General features: G+C 40.4%; 2 protein-coding genes across 4 annotated transcripts; both read left to right on the forward strand.

Annotated features, from left to right (window-relative positions):
• Positions 1-1,229: 1,229 nt before the first annotated feature.
• On the forward strand, positions 1,230-5,926 carry LOC149316665 (uncharacterized). The gene is made up of 13 exons (XM_089518327.1): positions 1,230-1,550; positions 1,656-1,726; positions 2,409-2,493; positions 2,584-2,643; positions 2,808-2,863; positions 3,167-3,218; positions 3,299-3,391; positions 4,714-4,797; positions 4,902-4,963; positions 5,087-5,162; positions 5,266-5,399; positions 5,496-5,628; positions 5,753-5,926. Exons 1-13 carry the CDS (start codon positions 1,230-1,232, stop codon positions 5,924-5,926), a joined length of 1,401 nt encoding a protein of 466 aa, XP_089374453.1.
• On the forward strand, positions 5,502-14,704 carry LOC149316666 (uncharacterized). Of its 3 annotated transcripts, XM_089516003.1 has the most exons (7): positions 5,502-5,628; positions 5,753-5,922; positions 6,037-6,138; positions 7,641-7,745; positions 12,046-12,223; positions 12,496-12,690; positions 14,083-14,704. In XM_089516003.1, the coding sequence occupies exons 3-7, from the start codon at positions 6,115-6,117 to the stop codon at positions 14,565-14,567; spliced, it is 987 nt and encodes a 328-aa protein (XP_089372129.1). In that variant the 5' UTR covers positions 5,502-5,628; positions 5,753-5,922; positions 6,037-6,114; the 3' UTR covers positions 14,568-14,704. The 3 variants fall into 3 exon arrangements, with proteins under 3 accessions (XP_089372129.1, XP_089372130.1, XP_089372128.1); XM_089516004.1 differs by lacking the exon at positions 5,753-5,922; XM_089516002.1 differs by lacking the exons at positions 5,502-5,628; positions 5,753-5,922; positions 6,037-6,138 and adding an exon at positions 6,547-6,742.
• The last annotated feature ends 7,140 nt before the right edge of the window (positions 14,705-21,844 follow it).

Below are 21,844 nucleotides of genomic sequence, written 5' to 3' on the forward strand. Positions count from 1 at the left end.
AGGCCTCCTCCATTGACCATGCCTAGCTTTAAGGTAGGGTTGCCATAAGTGAGGACCTCCAAACCGGGACAAATGTAGGACAAATGTAGGGCAACATTTTCAAATGTAGGACACATTTTATAACAATGGAGGACGCGCAAAAAATTGAGTTTTTTTTTAAAAAATGTTAATATAAATGCATGTTTTTAGGCATGATCAAAATGGAGGACATTTAGGCATTAGTCTTAGACAGATGGCAGAAATGGACTTGCCCTCGGGTTCAACTGTACATCTCAGAAGTGTGTACTTGGGCAAGGGACTGTGGTTTTTCCTCAGGGCGCATGAGTTTGTAAAAATCACAGCAAGTTACATTGGCCGTGCCTCAGAGGCTTGTTGATATCATCATCATCATCATCATCATCATCATCATCATCATCATCATCATCACTATAATTGGCCAAGAAAGGCAGACTTGTTAGCATTCAAAGCACCATAAATACACAAAAAATGCACTTGCATATATTTAATAATAAAAAATAATGAAAAAATAAATAAAAAACAAGGCAGGGGTGTATATATTTGATAATAAAAATTAATGTAATAAAATAAAAAACAAGCAATAATAAAAATTAATAAAATAAAACAAAAACAAGCAATAATAAAATTAATGAAATAAAATAAAAACAAGCAATAATAAAAATTAATAAAATAAAACAAAAACAAGCAATAATAAAATTAATGAAATAAAATAAAACAAGCAAAAATAAAAAATAATAAAATAAAATAAAAACAAGCAATAATAAAAATTAATAAAATTAAATAAAAACAAGCAATAATAAAAATTAATAAAATTAAATAAAAACAAGCAATAATAAAAATTAATAAAATTAAATAAAAACAAGCAATAATAAAAATTAATAAAATTAAATAAAAACAAGCAATAATAAATATTAATAAAATAAAAAATAAAAAGCAATAATAAAAATTTAAAAAATTAAATAAAATAAGTATTTTATATTTTAAAAAATAATTTAAAACCCCCAAAATACCAAGGCAGACCTAATGGCCACTGACTCAGCTTTCCTCTTCTTCCTCCTCCTCCGTCTGTGGCCCAATTCTGCCCTGGCCTTCAGGCACCCTTCCTCCAGCTCCTTCCTCCTCCTCCTCCTCCTCCTCCTCTCTCCCCTCCTCCTCCTTAGGATGCCTGGAGCGGGAGGAAGGGAAGCGGGGCAAGCGCGCGCGCGGAGGGAATGGGGAAGGTGCGCGCGCTGCCACTGGCCCCTACTGAGGCCTGGGCAGCGCGCAAGCCCTCCCAGTGGGGGCGCGGTGGCAGCGGCGCTTCTGCCGCCGGCCCGCCGAGGAAGAGGAGGAAGGCGGAGCCGGAGGAGGAGGGTCGGCGCCGCAGCAGCCGCATTAGCGGCAGCGGCAATGGCCGGAGCGGACCCCCCAAACCGGGAACAAGGCACGGGTGGGGGCCTAAACCGGACCGTGACCGGGAGGGGCCCCCCGAAACCGTGAATGGCACGGGGGCCGCCGGGTTATGGCAACCCTACTTTAAGGGCTTCATCAGAGTGAGTGAGGGCTGAAGGGCAGAGGTCAAGCGGGGCAAAGACAGCCATGTTGTCCCTTCTTCTTCCCTGGCTCTCTCTCGTTCATTGTCTCTCATTTGCTTGCAGGCCATTGCCAAACCTTTTCGATGTATGTTCCCATGTTTACAACGCCAAAATCATGAAGACGAGGATCCAGAGTAAGGCTTCAGTTCCTTCCTTCCTTGTTTCCTTTCCTCTTTCTTTTCTTTCTTTCTTTCTCTCCTTCCTTCTTTCCTTCTCTCTCTCCCTTTCTCTCCTTCCCTCTTCCTTCCTGCTTTTTTCCTTCCTTCCTTCTTTCCTTCTCTCTCCCTTTCTCTCCTTCCTGCTTCTTCTCTCCTTCCTTCCTCCCTCCCTTCTTTCTCTCCCTTTCTCTCCTTCCTTCCTTCCTTCCTTCCTTCCTTCCTTCCTTCCTTCCTTCCTTCTCTCTCTCCCTTTTTCTCCTTCTTTCCTTCCCTCTTCCTTCCTGCTACTTCTCTCATTCCTTCCTCCCTTCCTTCCAGGACATACTAAAACAAATGACTGTACTTGCCCAGAGAGAAACCATGCCTGCCCTCAGCAAGTAGTCTCCAATGATTCTCTATGGGCAAGTATGGTTTCCCTATGGGCAAATATCTCCCAATGATTGCCAGTGGGCAACTATGGTTTCTTAAGGCAGGTATTCCCCAATGATTCCCAATGGGCAAATATTCCTGAATGATTCTCTGTGGCAAGTATGGTTTCCCTATGGGCAAGTGTTCACCAATGATTCTTTATGGGCAAGTACTCCCTATGATTCTCTATGGGGAAGTATGGTTTCTCTGTTGGCAAGATGATGATGATGATGATGACATCCTTTTCCAGTTCCTGTTTACCAGAAGTAAAGATAAGCTATCCTGAAGAGGAGACCAGTGAGTCGCTTGCAGCCCAGAGTATTCTCTCTTTAATGGTAATGAAATTTAGGCATTGCCCCCCCCCCCTTTTCCCCACCTTTTCTGCCCAATTTCTGTCCAAATTCATTCTTCTTTTATCTTCATAGGATGACAATGAAGCTCAAGTTCCTTTAGGGCCCATAGGGAATGAAAAAGACGGGGAGCAGGTGAATAATCCTTTCGACATAGGAGACAAAAAGGGTGAAACTGGGGGGGGGGTTGTCTCCCTTCTCCCCTTTCTTAGGGAAAGGCTTTTAGGAGGAGGGTCACCCCAAGACCATCCCCTTGTACCCCTGTTCTCTGTTTCGCTTCTCTCCCCCTCTGTTTATAGGATTCAGACAGTGATGCCTGTCCCGCAGAGGCCGGACCAGGGCCCAGGTCGGACAGGTAAGTTCTTCTCAACTGGGTCCTGGCTGGAGACCAAATCAGGGGGACATAGTCTTTCCATGGTCTTTTACTTTCTTTCTTTCCCTCCTTCTTTCCTTTGTTTTGTCTGTCTTTCTTTCTATCTATCTTTCTTTCTTTCTCTTTTTCTTCCATCCTTCTCCCTTCCTTTCCCTCCCCTCCCCTCCCCTCCCCTCCCTCCCTCCCTCCCTCCCTCCCTTCCCTCTTTCTTCCTACTGGGACTGAGAGGATGAGGATGATGATGATGATGATGATGGCGACACCATTTTCCTGTCTGTATTTCAGTTTGGAGGACATCCCTGAGATGCTTGAAGCAGAGAGTCTTCCCTCTTTGATGGTAACTTAATAACGTAAAAATCCCCCCCTTTCCTTTTCATTGGATGACTGTCCAAACTCATTCTTTTTTCGCCTTGATAGGACAACAAGGAAGATAAAGAATCCCTGTTAGGAGCCGCAGGGAAAGAAAAAGATGGGGAGAAAGTGAATAAAGAAGGGTCTGGCAGTTCATGGGTAATGAAAGGGCAAAACTGGGGGGTGGGGGTCCCTGTCTTAGGGGAAAGCTTTTAGGATCAGGGCCACCACAATTATTATTATTATTATTATTATTATTATTATTATTATTATTATTTATAGCCCGCATTATCTCAAGGAATCAAGGAGGGTTACAATATATTAAAAACCATACAATACAATGCAATACAATATCAGTTACCATTAAAACAAACTCTCCCAACCCCCTAACCTCATTAAAAATTACTATTAAAAAAACCTACAATAAATAAGAAAAATAAAGGACAAAGTGGAGCAGGATAGTCTATATTTGCAGGGCAAATGGGTGACTTGCTTGGGTATGTGTGTGTGACTAATTAGGAAAGGTCTGCCAGAAGAGATCCATCTTTATGGCCTTCTTAAGGGCCATCAAGGTGGTAATAAGGCGGATCTCCTCCGGCAAGACATTCCATAGTCTGGGAGCAGCGGTGCAATAGGTCCTCTGGGTCACAGCTGATAATCTTGAATTTTTTAGGCTGTAATACATTCTTCCCAGAGGACCAAAGCCCATGTTCTCTCTTTCAAAGTTTTTTGTGTGTTTTTCGGGGGCCATGTGGCCATGTTCTGGAAGACTTTCTTCCTGACGTTTTGCCAGAATCTGTGACTGGTATCTTCAGAGAATGCTTGCCTGGAAAGTAGTTGGGTATATATATACTGTGTGAGCCTGGGAATTCAGGAGTGATTTGCATGTGTTCTGTTGGTGATGGCAGGCCTCAGGCTGGGAGGCTAATGCAAAAGAGGATTGCTGTCTGCTAATTGGTAATCATGATCTGCTGGGAAAGCCCCTGACTCTGAATGGTTTCCCAATTGCATTTGCTGAGTCCTCATTTTGCTATTCCTCAGGACTGGTAGCCAAATTTTGTTCACTTTAAGGGTTTCTTCTTTCAATGCCACATCCTGGGCATAAAATACTGTTTGAAAACACTGAAATTCTGGACCATGCCAATCACTACCAGGTCAGGATGTACAGGGAAGCCATTGAAAAATCCACAAACATCTGGATAATTTCAACCGGAAAGAAGAAACCCTTAAAGTGAACAAATTTTGGCTGCATATGATGAATTGGGCTCGAGGCCATGAAGGTTCATGCTGCCAATCTCTTCCTTTTAGTTGGTCTCGGGGTGCTACAAGATTCCTTTCAATACTGTTGGGCAGGCTTTGATTGTGATTTCCTGCATGGCAAAATGGGGTTGGATTTGATGGCCCTCGTGGTCTCTTCCAACTCTATGACTCTATGATTCATTGGAAGACTGTCCAAACCCATTTTTCTTTTATCTTGATAGGATTACAACGAAGCACCATTAGGAGCCACAGAGAAAGAAAAAGATGGAGAGGAGATGAATAGCAAAGGCTCAGTCAATTCAGGGGTAACAAAAGGGCGAAACTGGTGGGTCTCCCTTCCCTTTTTAGGGAAATGCTTTTAGCCACCCCAAGAACCCCTTGTATCCCATGTTCTCTCTTTCACTTATAGGAGTTAGACATCAATACCTGTCCCATGGATGCTGAAGGTGATGCTGGGCCTGATTCAGACAGGTAAGTTCTTCTCACATTGGTCTTGGCTGGGGACCAAATGCATGGAGATGTGCCCGCAAGCTGTCTTTCCGTAACGTCCTCCTGGCCCCATTGGTTTCATGGTCCTTTCCTGCTCCATTTCAGAGTCGAACCTCAAGGGACCTCTGATGAGGAGTGCAGTAATCAGGTGTTTGACGTGGATGAACTTAGCTCTTTGTCGGTGAGGAAAGAGGCTGCCAACCTGACACTTTTGGGGGGCTTATAACATACAGCGAAGGGCATTAACCTCATTTCCCCCCATTCTCATTTTTCTCTCTTTCCAGACAAATGAGGACTTGCACTATCTGTGCAAAAGGTTTCCCTGTTTCTCCCTAGGCGCAAAGAGCCACACAGCAGACACAATTGCAAGGAAGCATTTAAACCTCATGATGGAGCATTTCTTGCAATCTCCAGAAACGTAGGTGGATCCCCCCCAGAAATCCCTCTTTTCCCTCCCAGGGACTGGGAGTCCAGCAGGGATGCATGTCACTTGGCTCTCCTTCCCTTTCTTTAGGGCCTGCAGTGAGCTCATGTATATGGTCATGGCTTCACCCCATTGCAACAAAGCTCTCTGTTTAGCTTTCTTCATGCAGACAGTGACTGGAGGCTGGGTGACTCAGGAGAGTGAGAAACAGCTTTTGGCAAAGGTAAGGGGCTAACACTCTCATGACTTATCCTATCCGCAAGGTAGGAAAGCCAAAGGGTTTCCCTCTTTCCGGATTGTTTACGAGAGCGGTCCTCCTACTGAGGCCAGATTCTCCTTTCTCTCAGGTGCAGGCGATTAGAGGGATTGAGGCTATTGTGAGGCACCTTAGTGATACTGACCGTCTGAACGCTTGGTTGCCATATCACTTCACTACGCTGGCGTATGCCTTGGTCAGTCAGTTCCAGCCCAAGGAGAAGGGGACCCTCAGCAAGTTCAAAATGTACTTGGTCCCAGGGTAAGACAGGCCTGGGGAAGAAGTTAGCAGTGGGGCTACTTATAGGGATCCAAAACCCTTAACCAACCATCTTTTCTGTTATCTTTCTCTGGTATCTCTCTCTGTTTTCTGCAGAGAAGTCATTGATATCTTGGCAATCCTGCTCGAGAGGCTAAACTTGGTGTTTGAGATTAATTCCAAGTTCTCCAGCAAATGACTGCCCTGCCTTCCATCGCGGTGAGTTTGGGGTCCCTCCGCCTCTCTCTGGGGGAATGAATGGCTTTCCCTTCAAAGGGAAAGATGTACAAACCAAAGGCATCTCCCCCCCCCCTTGCAGGGCCGAAAGAGTGTTGCTTCCACCTGCGCCGTGGCCCTGTCCAAAGGACCCCATCCCCAAGCCTGCAAGAGCTCTATGCCTGCCTAGGTTTGAGAGGCCACCTCCCTCCTTCCTTAGGACTTAGGGGGTGTTTCCACTGGGGTTTAACGCGGGTTACGAATCGAATTCAGATAGAGGCGTGCCCATTTGAACCCGATTTAAACCTAGAACGGTTCTAGATCACCCCGCATGCGTTCCCATTTGAAATCGATTCTTTTTTTGTCCTTTTTTTAAACCGCGTTAAATGCCTTTAACCCGCTTTAAAAAAATAGAAGGGTCGAACCTTCTATTTTCCTTTAATCCGGGATAGTTACCGATGTATTTCAAATGGGAACGTTAGGACGTGAATCGGGTTACCTGTATGGGAGGAGTCAAGCGCGAGGGGGGCTGGCTCCTTGCCTTGCCCCCATCCGTCGTGGCAGTCGCCATTTTCTCATCAGTCCTCCTTTGTCTGCGGCTCCGGAGGTAAGATCAGTATTTTTTAATGACCAGTATTTTTAAGACCAGTATTTTTTCTGGCTTTTTTCACATAGCGCAATTCCGAATAGCATAGCGGAGGCCTCGCCATCTGTCATACGTGTCAACCCCCCCCTGCGTGAAATGTATTTACATTGCTTGACTATGCATTATTTATTTAATTTTTCACATTGCTGTCAGACATTTGTCATTCCCCCAGCTGAAATGTATTTAAATGTCATGTTGAATATATGCATATCATCATTTTTTATTTAATCTGCTTTCTTAGTTTAAATTGTAATGTAACACTATTATGGATTGATTTTGCCCAACCAAATGTATGCATTGTGTGTACATGTGTGTCTGTGTGTGTATGCACTCTCCCAAAAGTTGCATCCCACACGCGCGCATGCAAACACACACAAAGAAAATATGTGTGGTTATTTGCCTATATTTACTTGTCTGTGTGTGTGTGTGTTTATATGTGTGTGTGTATGTGTGTGTGCGTGTGCGTGTGTGTGAGATAGTACAGAAAAAAGCATTTGTATATATATAAATGTATATATATGCGTGTATTTTTATATATATAAATATATATATGTGTATATATATGTGTATATACACATACATGTATATCTATATATATATGTGTGTGTATACATATCTACGTGTATATGTATGTGTGTGTATTTGCGCATACATGTATATATATATCTCTGTGTGTGTATGTGTATATATATATATGTATATATATATGTGTATATACACATACTTGTATATATATATGTGTGTGTGTGTGTGAGACAGAGAGAGTGCAGAAAAAAGGCATTGGTATATATATATATATATATATATATATATATACATACATATATGTGTTTGTGTGTGTGTGCTTTTGATATTGCAGACTACAATTCCCAGACTACCCTCCCTTCAAATTGCTGTAATATCCACCGCATATCCGGAACCAGTCAGCATTCTACAACAACAACAACAACTAACTGATTTCCAAGTGATTTCTTGTATTTTTCTATTGTTGGCCTGTTATGATTACTTTCAATAACATCTTTTTTCATGTTGTAATTCATTCTTCTGTTTTGGATTTTTTTCTACCTCAAATTACTGTATTCATATATATATATATATATATATATATGGAGAGAGAGAGAGATAGAGAGTTAGATTTGTGTATATAAATACATTACGGAACTGTTATTGTAATCTAGATAGATAGATAGATAGATGGATAGATAGATAGATAGTTTGATAGACAGACTAATATATTTTCCTGTAAATATACACATTACTGTATTGCTATTGTTACGTATATACATACATACATATATATATATATATATATATATATAGAGAGAGAGAGAGAGAGAGAGATACAGAAAGATAGATAGATAGATAGATAGATAGATAGATAGATAGAGTGTACTATATATATACACATTACTGTATTGCTATTGTTAACCATATGGGATATATATATATATATGTGTGTACATATAGATAGATGGATGGATAGAAAGATAGATAGATAGATAGATAGATAGATAGATAGATAGATAGATAGATTTGAATGTTGGGAGTTGTTGTTTTGATGAGGTTTTTGGCCATCTCTGCCAGATGCCATAACAAACTAAAATACACCAGCATTAATTAATTAATTAATTAATTATGGTGGCATCTATTGATATTCCTATTGATATGATTTCCCATTGATATGCTGGAAAGGGGCAAGTTTTCGGGGCAGGGCAGCTTTGGCAGGGCGGGTGAGTGAGGAGAGGCAAGGAGCAAGTGGGCGGTGCCAGGGCACAGTTTTGGGTCGGAAGTCGCGCTTTGCCAGGGAGGGTCAGGGAATGGAGCTATTCTGTTCACGAGCACAGCAGCCTACAAGCTAAGGACACGGTCAAGAGTTCTACCTACATGAACTTATCAGGGAATACACCAGCGAGACCGTATACCAGATAGACAAGAAGCTGTTAAGAGGCTTCCACATTGAAGAGGAGCTACAAATCTCCAAATGGCTGCGCCTGCTTGCTAACCTTAGCGAGGCCGCCAAACAAATTGAGCAGACTGAGGCTCGCATCAAATTGACAGTAGACCTTCGGGCCAAACAGATCCTTAAGATCACCCAGGATATACAGCAAGCAACCAAAAAGTCTTGGTGGGGAGACTGTGACTGGTCCGCCACGGGGCAAGCCATCCTAAAGTTGTTCACCAATCCACTAACAATAATAATAATCGTGCAGGTCATTACAGTAATCGGGAGCGCCAGCCTAATATGCTGGGTGAGAAAACAGATGGCCGAACTCCGAGCCATCAGAAGGGAATTGGACCTACCACCCCCTTCGTCCAAACACCACCCGCGCTCCGCCTATTAGGCCTTACGACCGTTTGCACTAATTTGGACACCAGGGATCGAGCGGGGGAAAAACCCCCACCCTTTTGTTGAGGTAGAGAGTTGTTATCCTTGGCAGTGGTGCAAAACAGTCCTGAAGGGTGGTTGACGCTCGTCGTCAGCCATTGTGTTTGCCCGTTCAGCCAAGCCAAACAACTCCCTACCCCACCCGCAAGGTCCCTTCACAGAGACACTCGCTGAGCTGATCTCACAGCTAAAAATTCGGAGAGCCTCACTATGCCTGACCACCTTTTAAGTAGGGGTGAGCATAAACATAGGAATGAAACACATAATTTGGCCTAATTTCGGACATAGGGTCGTCATTGGCACGCTGACCCACTTCCTCAGGTGCAATTGGCATGACATCGTCACCTGTGCGGCTTGCAAACAGCGTTAAAGCTCCAAAGACCGGACATTTGCATAATAAACAGCAGGCAACTCTCTCATTGGGCTAGCCGCCTGCGGCCCAACCCCCTTTTTTCTTTCGTCATGGAAAAAGCTCCGCCCTGCATGCTCTCATGGGCAACCCCTCCTCCCCTTCCACAAACTGGAAGGAACCACTAAGAGGATACGAGGGGGGGGGAAAGAAAAGAGAAACTCTTTCTATTCTTTAACTGAAGTGTGGAGCGGGGGAAGTTCCCCCGCCCCTGTTTGTAATGTGTGTGTGGGTAGTCATCCTTGGTGATGCTGGCCGGACCTATCTGGGGCATAATCTTGCCGACCACCCAATGGAACATCTCATGAGATGCTTCATCAGGTGCCTGGCAGAGGGAGCGCCTCCAAATGAGCGCCACCAGGCTGTTTTGCAGCACCACCAAGGATAACTGCAAGCAGCGCTCCGGATGCGTCCCTTTAACGGGAGCCCCAGCAAAACGATGAGCCTCTCCAGCAAAAATCATCAGACCTCTCCAATCCTCCTATCCTTTTAGCTCACAGTGACCCCCTACTCATCTACATATTCTCGGTCCCAGCATGCCTTGCCCTATTCCACTGTGATCAGAAACTACCCTTCCCAGCCTACATCTCTCTCTCCCTCTGTCTGTCACCCTCGGGGAAGGTAAGCCCCCACCGCCAAGTCGGCGCCAGCCCTAAGAGATGTATCCAGAGCCGGAGTGGAAGCAAGCCGCCCTGGTCTTTGCAGCCCAGCAAACCGCCACAGCCGGATCTACAGCCCTCTCCTGCACCGCCGATACAATGTTGCAATGCCATGGACTCTAACCAGAGCTTAAGCAGTGTTGTAATTCATTCTTCTGTTGTAGAATTATTTCTACCTCAAATTACTGTATTGTTATATATGTGTGTGTGTATATATATATATATATATATATAGAGAGAGAGAGAGAGAGAGAGAGAGATAGTTAGATTTGTGTATATAAATACATTACGGAACTGTTATTGTTATCTAGATAGATAGATAGATATACACATTGCTATTGTTACGTATACACACACACACACACACACACACACATATATATATATAGAGAGAGAGATACAGATAGATAGATAGATAGATAGATAGATAGATAGATAAGAGTCTACTATATATATACACATTAGTGTATTGCTATTGTTATCCATATTGGATATATATATATATGTGTACATATAGATAGATAAATGGATGGATGGATAGATAGATAGATAGATAGATAGATAGATAGATAGATTGATTTGAATGTTGGGAGTTGTTGTTTTGATGAGGTTTTTGGCCATCTCTGCCAGATGCCATAACAAACTAAAATACACCAGCATTAATTAATTAATTAATTAATTAATTATAGTGGCATCTATTGATATTCCTATTGATATGATTTCCCATTGATATGCTGGAAAGGGGCAAGTTTTCGGGGCAGGGCAGCTTTGGCAGGGCGGGTGAGTGAGGAGAGGCAAGGAGCAAGTGGGCGGTGCCAGGGCACGGTTTTGGGTCGGAAGTCGCGCTTTGCCAGGGAGGGTCAGGGAATGGAGCTATTCTGTTCACGAGCACAGCAGCCTACAAGCTAAGGACACGGCTCCACTTCAGCTCCTCCAGATCGGGGAGGGGGATGTGCGAGCGGGCACGCGCACGCTCCTACAAGCACCTTTTCCTCTTGGCCTCTGGTGGGGGGGAGGGACAGCATTTGCATCTTTTGGTACCTCCATTTGTCTCATACAAGAACAAAGAACAGGAACTAGGACATTGCCTGTTTTAGGATGGAGTCAAAGGTGTGGAATTCTCACCTTTTATGTATACTCCTCCCTCTTTTCATCCCTCTCTTCTCCGTAGAGCCATTTTTCAAAAACAACGCTTGCTTGCAGGTCGGCCGCTTGTGTTCCTCCTTGGCAACTTTTAAAACCAATTTTAAAATTTTCAAAACAGAAATGGAGGACACAGCAAAAGTTGGTGGGAGAGGATGTAGTTGGAAAGTAGATGAGACTAGAGCTTTGATTGCTATCTGGGGTGAAGAGAATACAGTGGTACCCCGGGATACGAATGCGCCGCCTTACGAAATTTCCGGGTTACGAAAAAAATCCATTCAATTAAATAGTTCCGGGTTACGAAGGTTATTCCGGGTTATGAAGAAAATTTTTGGTGCTTTTCAGCGCGATTTCGCACGAAATCGCGGCTTTCGCTATTAGCGCCTATGGGCTTTTCGGCTAGCGAAAGTTTCCGGGTTACGAAAGCGGCGGCGGAACGAATTAATTTCGTAACCCGGGGTACCACTGTATACAGATGCAACTAAACAAGAGTCACAGAAACATATGTGTTTATGAAAAAATAGCAGTTCAGCTCTCTAGAAAAGGATTTTCTAGAAGTAGTCAGGAATGTAGGACGAAGTGTAAAAGCCTAAAGAGATCTTATAAAAAAGCTGCTCAACTATCTAGAACAAGTGGTATGGGAGCCATAAATATCCCATTTTTTAAGGAACTGGAGGAAATATTTGCTGGTGACGCCTCTGTGGAGCCAAAAAGAGCTGCTGGTGGGAACCGCCTTGAGTTCAGGCATCTTGAGGACACAGATGAACCTATGGAAATGCCACCTGATACCCAGTCAAGTGATGATTTGAGCACCAGTGCTGGTTCAGAAGATTTATTTTCACAAGGTAAGATTTATCATTTAGTATTCCTGTTAATCCTAATTCATTTTCCACACTTTATTTTAGGCAACAATAGGTTTCTCATATATATATATTTCTATATATTTTACTTATTGCATAACATTACACAGTAATTTCAAAGTAATATATTAAATGATGTCCTTATTTTATTATGCATAGGAAAAAACTTATACTTGATTAAAATAAATTCTAAAAGGAAGACGTTGCTATTATATTATTATCATTATATTAATTATTTTTTGCTGCACATCTTGCAGAAGCACAAGCAGGGACAATTCTGCTCAACTTGACACCAGTTAATGATGACATTGACCTAACTCAAATTGGAGAAAATATTGAAAATAACAGCAATGCAAATGTTCAACATAAGGATAGCCAAGATGTAAATATGTGTCCTGAAGATGAAGATAATGAATGTGAATTTCCCAATCTGCAACCAGTGAAACCCAGTGGTGAGAATTATCCCTATTTTCTGCTGCTCACTATTTTTTCTAAATCTGTTCATGGTGATGATCATTTATTGCATGAATCATGGGTTCAGAGGTGCTCTGTAAGGCTGGGTGTGTTAGTTTGAAAAACTTGTCTAGCTATCTCTGACAGGAGGGAGGACAAACTTCATAGAGCAACATTGAAGCAAATTTACTAGTAGTTCTTTAGCCTCAAAAAGGATTCTGTAACAAATGGCAAAGATGTTGATGTTTCTCTTATTTCAATATATATATATATATATATGTGTGTGTGTGTGTGTGTGTGTGTGTGTGTGTATGTATGTGTATATATATATATATATATATATATATATATATCTACATATATAAATATATGTTTATTTAATACAAATACATAATATAATATATAATATATCAATGTATGTATGTATATATATATATATATAAAATCTACATATATAAATATATGTTTATTTAATACATATACTACATATATTGTATTCATACATATAATGTATATTTATTTGATATATATATATATATATATATATACATATGAGTGTATATATATATAAAATTAGATTAATATTACTTTTATCGGATATATCAAATATATCAAATAAAAACCTACGTTTAACATAGCAGGTATGTTTTTTCAGGTACAACTTTAATACTTTAAATACTCATTTTGAAATTATACATTTGGCTAGATGTATTCTTCTATTTTATTGTACTGTACTGTATTTATATATTTTTATTATATTTTTATTTATTTATATTCCTGATATTTATATAATACAAAATTTATTTATTATCAGTATTCTTAATGAATGTAAGTAATATATACATTACATTACATATACATGTACTGTATTTATATATTTTTAATTATATTTTTATTTATTTATATTCCTGATATTTATATAATACAAAATTTATTTATTATCAGTATTCTTAATGAATGTAAGTAATATATACATTACATTACATATACATGTACTGTATTTATATATTTTTAATTATATTTTTATTTATTTATATTCCTGATATTTATATAATACAAAATTTATTTATTATCAGTATTCTTAATGAATGTAAGTAATATATACATTACATTACATATACATGTACTGTATTTATATATTTTTAATTATATTTTTATTTATTTATATTCCTGATATTTATATAATACAAAATTTATTTATTATCAGTATTCTTAATGAATGTAAGTAATATATACATATATCTTAAAAAGATGCATGATAATATTTCAAAATAATTTTCATTTTCTTAGTTAATGTTTAATTAAATATTTATTTAAATTATCTTACTAAACATACTAAAATTCTGTTGACATGCAGGAATTTACTATCTGAAGTGTTTCTATAGTTACAGCCACTTACGTTGCCAGGCAAAGGCAAAGCTTAACCCCGCAGGAGAAATTAGCGATGATTAAAAGAAGAAACGAGAAATCGGCCTGTGTTCAAATGTGTGAAAAATTGATTCAGTGTTCCAAAGAGAATGTACAAATGATTATTGAAAACAGCAATGATCGGCTATCAAAAGAGATGAATTGGAAGGATATGTATTTTGAAAAAACAAATGCTAATTTTATGAGGCTTATTTCTGTTTTGGAAGATTTTTCTTCAACCTACAAGGAGGCTTGTTCAGAGTTGAAAAATAAGGATGTCAGGGTTTTTAGACGTGTCAAGAGAAAGCTGAGAACCCAGCCACAAAATGTGCAACTCACTCCTGAAAATAATGAGTTGGGCACAGGCACAAGCGAAAATGAGCCATGTACTAGTAGAATCCAGGTTCAAGATACCAAAGTTGTAAGGTCTCAAAGACTTATTCGCAAACCAATCCCCTTCTCACCATAATGTTAGGCATATAAGGGCTGTATAATATGTGGATTGTTTAGTAATAACATTTTAGAAAGTTTATAATTACACTCCGTGTAACTTTGCTTACTTTTTATATGGATAATGAATAATTGTTGAAACAGTTCACTATTACTATTTTGGAATGGTATGTATATGTAACCAATTTCTTTTTCCCAAATAAATATTCAATTCATTTCTGTATGAAAACTTATTTTTTCCAGTTTACCTAGATATCTTATCAATACTACATACCCAGAAATTATTCAAAGCATTTTATAAAATATTTATTACAGAAACATATATTATGAACAATTACAAACATAATTTAAAAAATTGTGAAAACAATATAAATAACTTAAATTACAATACACATAAATAACCAAAAACAGAACTATTTAAACAGTAATACTTGAAAAATAAATAACATTACAAATTGCAATCATGACAAAAAAGTGACTTGAAATGTAATAATAGTGCTGTTTTATAAAAAAAATTGTGAAGCAGGAAGCTATCAGAGTTCCTTTGGGTCTTCATCATTCTTCTGGTCTGTCACTAATACAAGGGAAAAGGCAAGAATTAATGAGCTATAGTGGATATTATCCATGTTTAAAGAACTATGTATTATTGTACATACTTTTCTGCATCAAAATGCTTTCTAGGAGCTGGACTTTTGCCTCCAAGGCACATATCCTCTCCTCTTGACTTTTATCTGAAATTGAAAAGTGTAATAGAACGCTTATGTTCATAAGTGTAAAAAGCATTTTAAAAATAATTAACAAAACTGGTTGATGCAGAATTGAAATCATCTGACAGAACATAAATATTACATTACATACATATTTCATTATTCAGTGATGTGCTGCATGATGCGCACATTACTGAATGATGTGCTAAGTAAGGGAGCACATCATTCAGTAATGTGCTGTATATGTTTTAATACCGCCCTTATGTACAACTCAACTATGGTGGGCAGAAAGAGCAGAATGTAGGAGGAGGTGGTGGCGAGTTTTGTCTCCCTGTAATTAAATTAATGATAAAGATTTAATATGAAGTTATTGGTTTTTTAAAACGATAACCTTGGAAATTAAAGGGGGAGTGAAAATGGGAAAAAAGAAACAAAAAAAATTAACTAGTCTCAGCTTCATAGAAATGCATGGCAACATTGCTAGGATAGACCCTTTGTGGGAGCAGCCTTGGTTTGATGGGGAATTGAATATTGGAATGGGCACCAAGACAAGGAAAGGATTTTTTGGGTGCATTTCAGATTGTTAGTTAGCTCTAATTAAGGCTGGGGAATTGAATATTGGAATGGGCACCAAGACAAGGAAAGGATTTTTTGGGTGCATTTCTGATTGTTAGTTAGCTGATTGTTAGTTAGTTAGTTAGTTTGTTAGGAAGCACATCAGTCAGTACTGTGCAGGAATATTATCTTTTATTATCATGGCTTCAACTTCAGTATCTGCAAATAATAATGATGAAATACTTGCCATGTGAGGTCCCTTCCTGTGGATCCTGGGGTACTGTGAAATAAGAGATATGAATTGTCAATCATTCCATCATGATAACTAATAACATAACATTTAACAATAAATAACAGTATTTTTATTGTTTTCAAAAACATATGCCAACTGAGGTGTTAGAAAGGTCGTTCCTACCTGGGGATGGTACACCTTCAGGATCTTGTAATCTAGGAGGAGCTGGTGGCGAACTTTGTCTTCCTGTAATTTTAAGAATGATAAAACTTTAATATGAATAAATTGGTTTTTGAAAACCATAACCTTGGAAATTTCCAAGTTCGTTTTCATGGAGATTTTAGAAAATCTTTATTATGGTATTACTGAGGAAATGAGGTGTTGTAATCTCACCTGTCTAGTACACCCCTCCCCAACATTCCCCTAAATGCTCCATGTATAGCCCTTATGTACAAAACTACTTGTTAGCTGTAGCTGATAGCAGCCCTAGGTTAAGGGGGAGGGAAAATGGGAACTGAGCCCCAAAACTAACACAAGCAAAGAAAAACACAACACCTCAGCCTCATTGGAAATGCATGACAAAATTGATATGCTAGACCCCACACTGGGATTTTGTTTGTGGGAGCAACCTTGGGTTAATTGTGAATAGGATATGGGAATGGGCACCAAGACAAGGAAGGGATGTTTGGTTACAAATTTGATTTGGGGATGGGTAAAACATATGCCTTTGGGTAAGAGGGGAAGATTACCAATGTGAAATAGCCTCAAAATGGGGGATGGGATGGCTTGGATGTTACACTGCATCTGGCTGAAATGGGGGAAGGGAAGTCTTGTCTGTACTCTGCATTTGGCTCATGGGGGAAGGGAAGGCAAGGCTTGTTTGTACTCTGCATTAGGCTCAGGAAATGAATGGAATATCAAAGGACAGCAAAGGGATGTTGTTTAAGAGAGTAGCCTTGGGTTAAGGGTGAGAGGGAATTGGTTAAAAAAAAAACCCTTGTCACATTACCCATTAAAAAAGTTTGAACGTAGTCTGTGCCACCCTTTTCATAATCCACCCCAATAGTCCTCTGATTTAATCCGGCACCCCCAAAAACACGCGTGCGCACACACACACACACACACACACACAACCAGGTCACACTGTCTCAGCCTAAGAGGAGATGTATGACAAAATGGCTGGGCTACATAGACCATAGGGAATTTTTGGATTTTTTGAGTAGTGGGGGCCATCTGCCACTGAGGAATCTCTTGAGAAATTGTTTTTGGTATCACAAAACCCATAGCCACATGGGCACAGCCTAAATGAGAGGAAAAGATTACCAATGTTAACTAAAGTGGGCAGTAATTGGGAGGGGGGGAAGTGGCTTGATTTTACACAGCATTTGGCTAACATGGGGGAAGGGAAGGCTGAAGAAAGGAAGGTATATACCTCCCCCACATTCACCTACATCCTGGGACAGCACTATTGTTGTAAACAGCTATGCAGACTCTCTAGGCATATTCATATTCATACACACACACAACCAGGTCACACTGTCTCCGCCTCATTCAAAGAAAATGCATGGTAACATTATTTTGCTAGACAACTCACAGGGATGTTTTTTAAGAGCCTTGGGTTAAGGGGGATAGGGAATTGATTAAAAACAACCCTAGTCACTATTATCACAGGAAATGCATGGCAACATTGCAATGCTAGACAATACAAGAAAGGTATCTTTGGGGGGCTTTAAACTTACCAGCTGGAAAGCGTTCGTCCGGGTGTGGTGATCCCGCAATCTCCCACATTTCCCTGAGAGTAGGGAAATGTGTAAATCTGGCAATCTCATGTTGAGGAGGATTCGGGCCAAAGCTATCTATTAATTTATAGAATTTGTTTTTTAAACATTTAAATTTCCTCCGTGTCATTTGCCATGACCGGGGGTAGCCACTATCCCGCAGTTCCTTAGCCACGCGGCGGAAAATATGGCAATTTTTCCGCGGCGTGCTCTGCATTAGTAATGGCACAGTTTTTTTGTACCGCAAAATTATGGCCAGCATATTTTGCACCTCCTCTGTCCGCCAATACATGTGCCTCTTTACCTGCTCCATCCTCAAACCCACGGAGGTTACAGTACCCGCAGTTCCTTTTTTATACCTTTTGCAAAGGTTAAAAATTCAGATAGTAAACAATGTTGCTGTTTATTTCAATAGAGATGTTAATAGCCGTATATGGGAACCACCCATATGTATTTAAGTACTTCTTTACAAAGTTTAATTACATTATTGTTACAAAAAGTTGCTACCAAGGTCATCCATAGGCGATGTTTTTAAAAACACTATTGCCGGTCATATATATCTATACAGTACCCCGGGATACGAATGCGCCGCCTTACGAAATTTCCGGGTTACGAAAAAAATCCATTTAAAAACATTGTTCCGGGTTACGAAGGTTATTTCGGGTTACGAAGAAAAATTTGGTGCTTTTCGGCGCGATTTCACACGGAATCGCGGCTTTCGCTATTAGCGCCTATGGGCTTTTCGGCTAGCGAAAGTTTCCGGGTTACGAAAGCGGCGGCGGAACGAATTAATTTCGTAACCTGGGGTACCACTGTATATATATTGCATAGAATATCGGGAAGAAGCACCAATGTAATACAACGAAAAAGCGCTCAACTCACATAATCACTGAAAAGAGAAGACAATGGAAAAGCGCCCCATTCACAGAAGAAATGGCATGTTAAAAAACGGCATAGTAGAAGTTAGTAGCTGTGTCTCTCATTGCTAGAGCTGCTGCACTTTGCTTTATTAACCTGAATTCATCTGTTGTGAACTGCTTAAGAGGAAGGGGACTCTGCACCTGCACCGCAAAAATAATCAATTTCCATGCTGTGGAATGCTGGGATTTAAAGTTTGTGGTGGCCCCAGTCAGAGGTGGCTAAACAGGTCCTCCAAAGTACAAGTCACAAAAATCAATGGCACAGAGCAATAATAGCTATGGAACAAGTTAAGTGAATTGAGGAGGAGATCTGGGGATTGTACAAGAGGTACTTGTGGCTGGCATATATGGATGCTTTGCTTCCAAAACTAGAAATCCCTGTATCCCATTGCTGATGCTATTTGCAAGTTGGTTCTGACTCATGGCAACACAAAGTCAATTTCATTAAGGGGTGTTTATTTGGGTCTGAGAGAGTGTTTGTCTAATGTGTCCCAAAGGTGCATTCTGCAAGATCTATATACATATTATAACTATTATTATTATTATTGGATCTCAATGCATCTTAGGAAGTAGAGTGTGAAGTCTAGAGTGTTTGTTTAATGCGTCCCAATGTGTACAGATGTTGTGTAATGCTGCAAGCTCTCTATACATATTATTGTTAATGTTATTATTATTGCATCTCAATGCATCTTAGGAAGTAAATGGTAGTGTGGTCACTGTTCCCTTCCTTTCGCGGCATCTAGCGTACTTTTTTCCTTCCCTGCCCCCTCCACATGCTGGTCGCCATCCTTTAATAAAAGTTGCCATCTGCCACTGAGGCATCTCTTGAGAAATTGTTTTTGGTATCACAGCCTATACTTGAGAGGGAAAGATTACCAATGCTAACTAAAGTTGGCTGTAATGGGGAAAGAGATGGCTTGATTTTACACAGCATTTCAAATGGGGGAAGGGAAGGCTTGTCTGTACTCTGCTTTTGACCGAGGAAAGGAAGGTATACACCTCCCCCACATTCACCTACATCCTGGGACAGGACTAATGCTGAATGACTGTTTAGGCAGAATAAAGTGATCTTAATCAAATGTTCCTTTCAGTGATCCAGGGTCCTTTCAAAGGCTTCCTTGGGGTGCGCACAAACACCCTATTCACTCTGTCTCAGCCTCAAAAAGTAAATGCATGGAAGTAGCCTTGACTTAAGGGGGAGAGGGAATGACAAAGCGCTCAACTCACATTATCAATGGAAAGAGAAGACAATGGAAAAGCGCCCCACAAGGGAGTGGATATCTAATGTGAGATGTTAGTACAGTAGCTGTGTCTCTCTGAGCTTAGTGCAAGAGCTGCTGTACTTTGCTTTATTTACCTGAATTTATCTTATGTGAACTGCTTGAGAGGAAGGGGACTCTGCACCTGCACTGCAAAAATAATCAATTTTGATAAAACATCTACTGCTCTAGGTTCCATGCTGTGGAATGCTGGGATTTAAAGTTTGGCCCAGTCAGAGGTGGCTCAACAGGTCCTCCAAAATACAAGTCACAAAAATCAATGTCACAGAGCGGTAATGAAAGTTAAAGTGGAGTCAACCATAGAAGCAAAACTGGCTTAGGTTCTTTTCTGGGGGAGAAGGTGGCACAGATTAAATGAAAGGAGGAGATCTTAGAATTGCACAAGAGTGTCTTGTGGCTGGCATAGATGGCTACTTTGATTCCAAAACTACAAATCCCAGGATGCCATTCATTGCTATTTGCAAGTGGGTTCTGACTCATGGCAAACCAAAGGCAATGTGTTCAGCTGGTGTTTATTTGGGGCTGAGAGAGTGTATGTGTCCCCAAGGGAGCATGCTGGAAGATCTATATACATATTATTGTTATTGCATCTCAATGCAAATTAGGATGTAGATTGAAGTCTAGGTGTGAAGTCTAGAGTGTTTGTTTAATGAGTCCCAATGTGTACAATGCTGCACGATATCTATACATGTTATTGTTAATGTTATTATTATTGCATCTCAATGCATCTTAGTAGGTGTGGTCGCTGTTCCTTTCTCTCACTCTATCGCTGTAATAGGCGTACTGTATTCCTTCCCTGTCCCCTCCACATGCAGGTTGCAACCCAGAGGCCAGAGGAGGAGGGACAACAACCCCCCCAAAAGGCGACATGACTGAACCTGAGTTGCCTTTTACAATTGCAAGGAATTTGAGCAGCCGCCCCCCCCTGCTTCCCCTCATCAAGTTAACTCTTCAAGTTAAAGGCTTGAACCTCCGTTTGTGTGAGGGTAGGGGGCTTTTAACCCTTAAAAAAGTTTGAACGTAGTCTGTGCCCCCCTTTCTAATAATCCATTCCTAATGTCCTCTGGTTTTAACCCTTTCGTGTCACCTGACAGAGATGGCTGAACAGGTCCTCAAAATTGAAAATCATAAAATGCCATAGCACTTGAGAGTGTTATTGGAAGGTAAAACATCAGTGTCTGCTCAGAGCCGAGGAACTATAGCATGTGTATTGAAATGTTGAATAACAATGAAAACATACAAAAAAGCAATTGTCATTTGTTGGAATGATTTATTGATATACAGTATACGAACACATGTTCTCTTGATGCATATTGTAGCCATGTCATGTTAGTATTTCATAGCCATTTCTAAATTACCAAATTTAGGAATTGAAATATGTCACAAAGGCATCTCTTATTCCCTCCCCCAATTTCCTCTCATCATCATCACTGATGTAACGTCGTGGGTCTATAACAAATGTTTCTGGAGAAGTGTTCCTTCCATTTAAAACCTCCCCATTGGTTTCAATAATGTTGTGGAGAATGCAACCAGCTAGAATCGCTGATGGTATGTTATCCACGGAGAGATCGAGCCCGCACTGGAGGGCTCGAAATCTTGACTTTAATCTACCAAAGCTCCTCTCCACGATACAACGTGCTTTTGACAGCCTTCTGTTGAACACCCCCTCCCTTTTGCTGTGTCCCACCTGGAAAGGGATTAGCAAGAAAGGTTTTATCGGGTAACCACCGTCTCCAAGCAGAATTGGGCCAACTTGTTTTCCAGCAATAGTCACAGTCGGACGACCAGGTACATAGATACCAGCCTTCAGAGCGTGGTAAATGG

The sequence above is a fragment of the Sceloporus occidentalis genome, unplaced genomic scaffold, assembly GCF_023333645.1.
Source record: "Sceloporus occidentalis isolate IW3139 unplaced genomic scaffold, rSceOcc1.0.p SCAF_3, whole genome shotgun sequence".
Taxonomy (NCBI): Eukaryota; Metazoa; Chordata; class Lepidosauria; order Squamata; family Phrynosomatidae; genus Sceloporus; species Sceloporus occidentalis.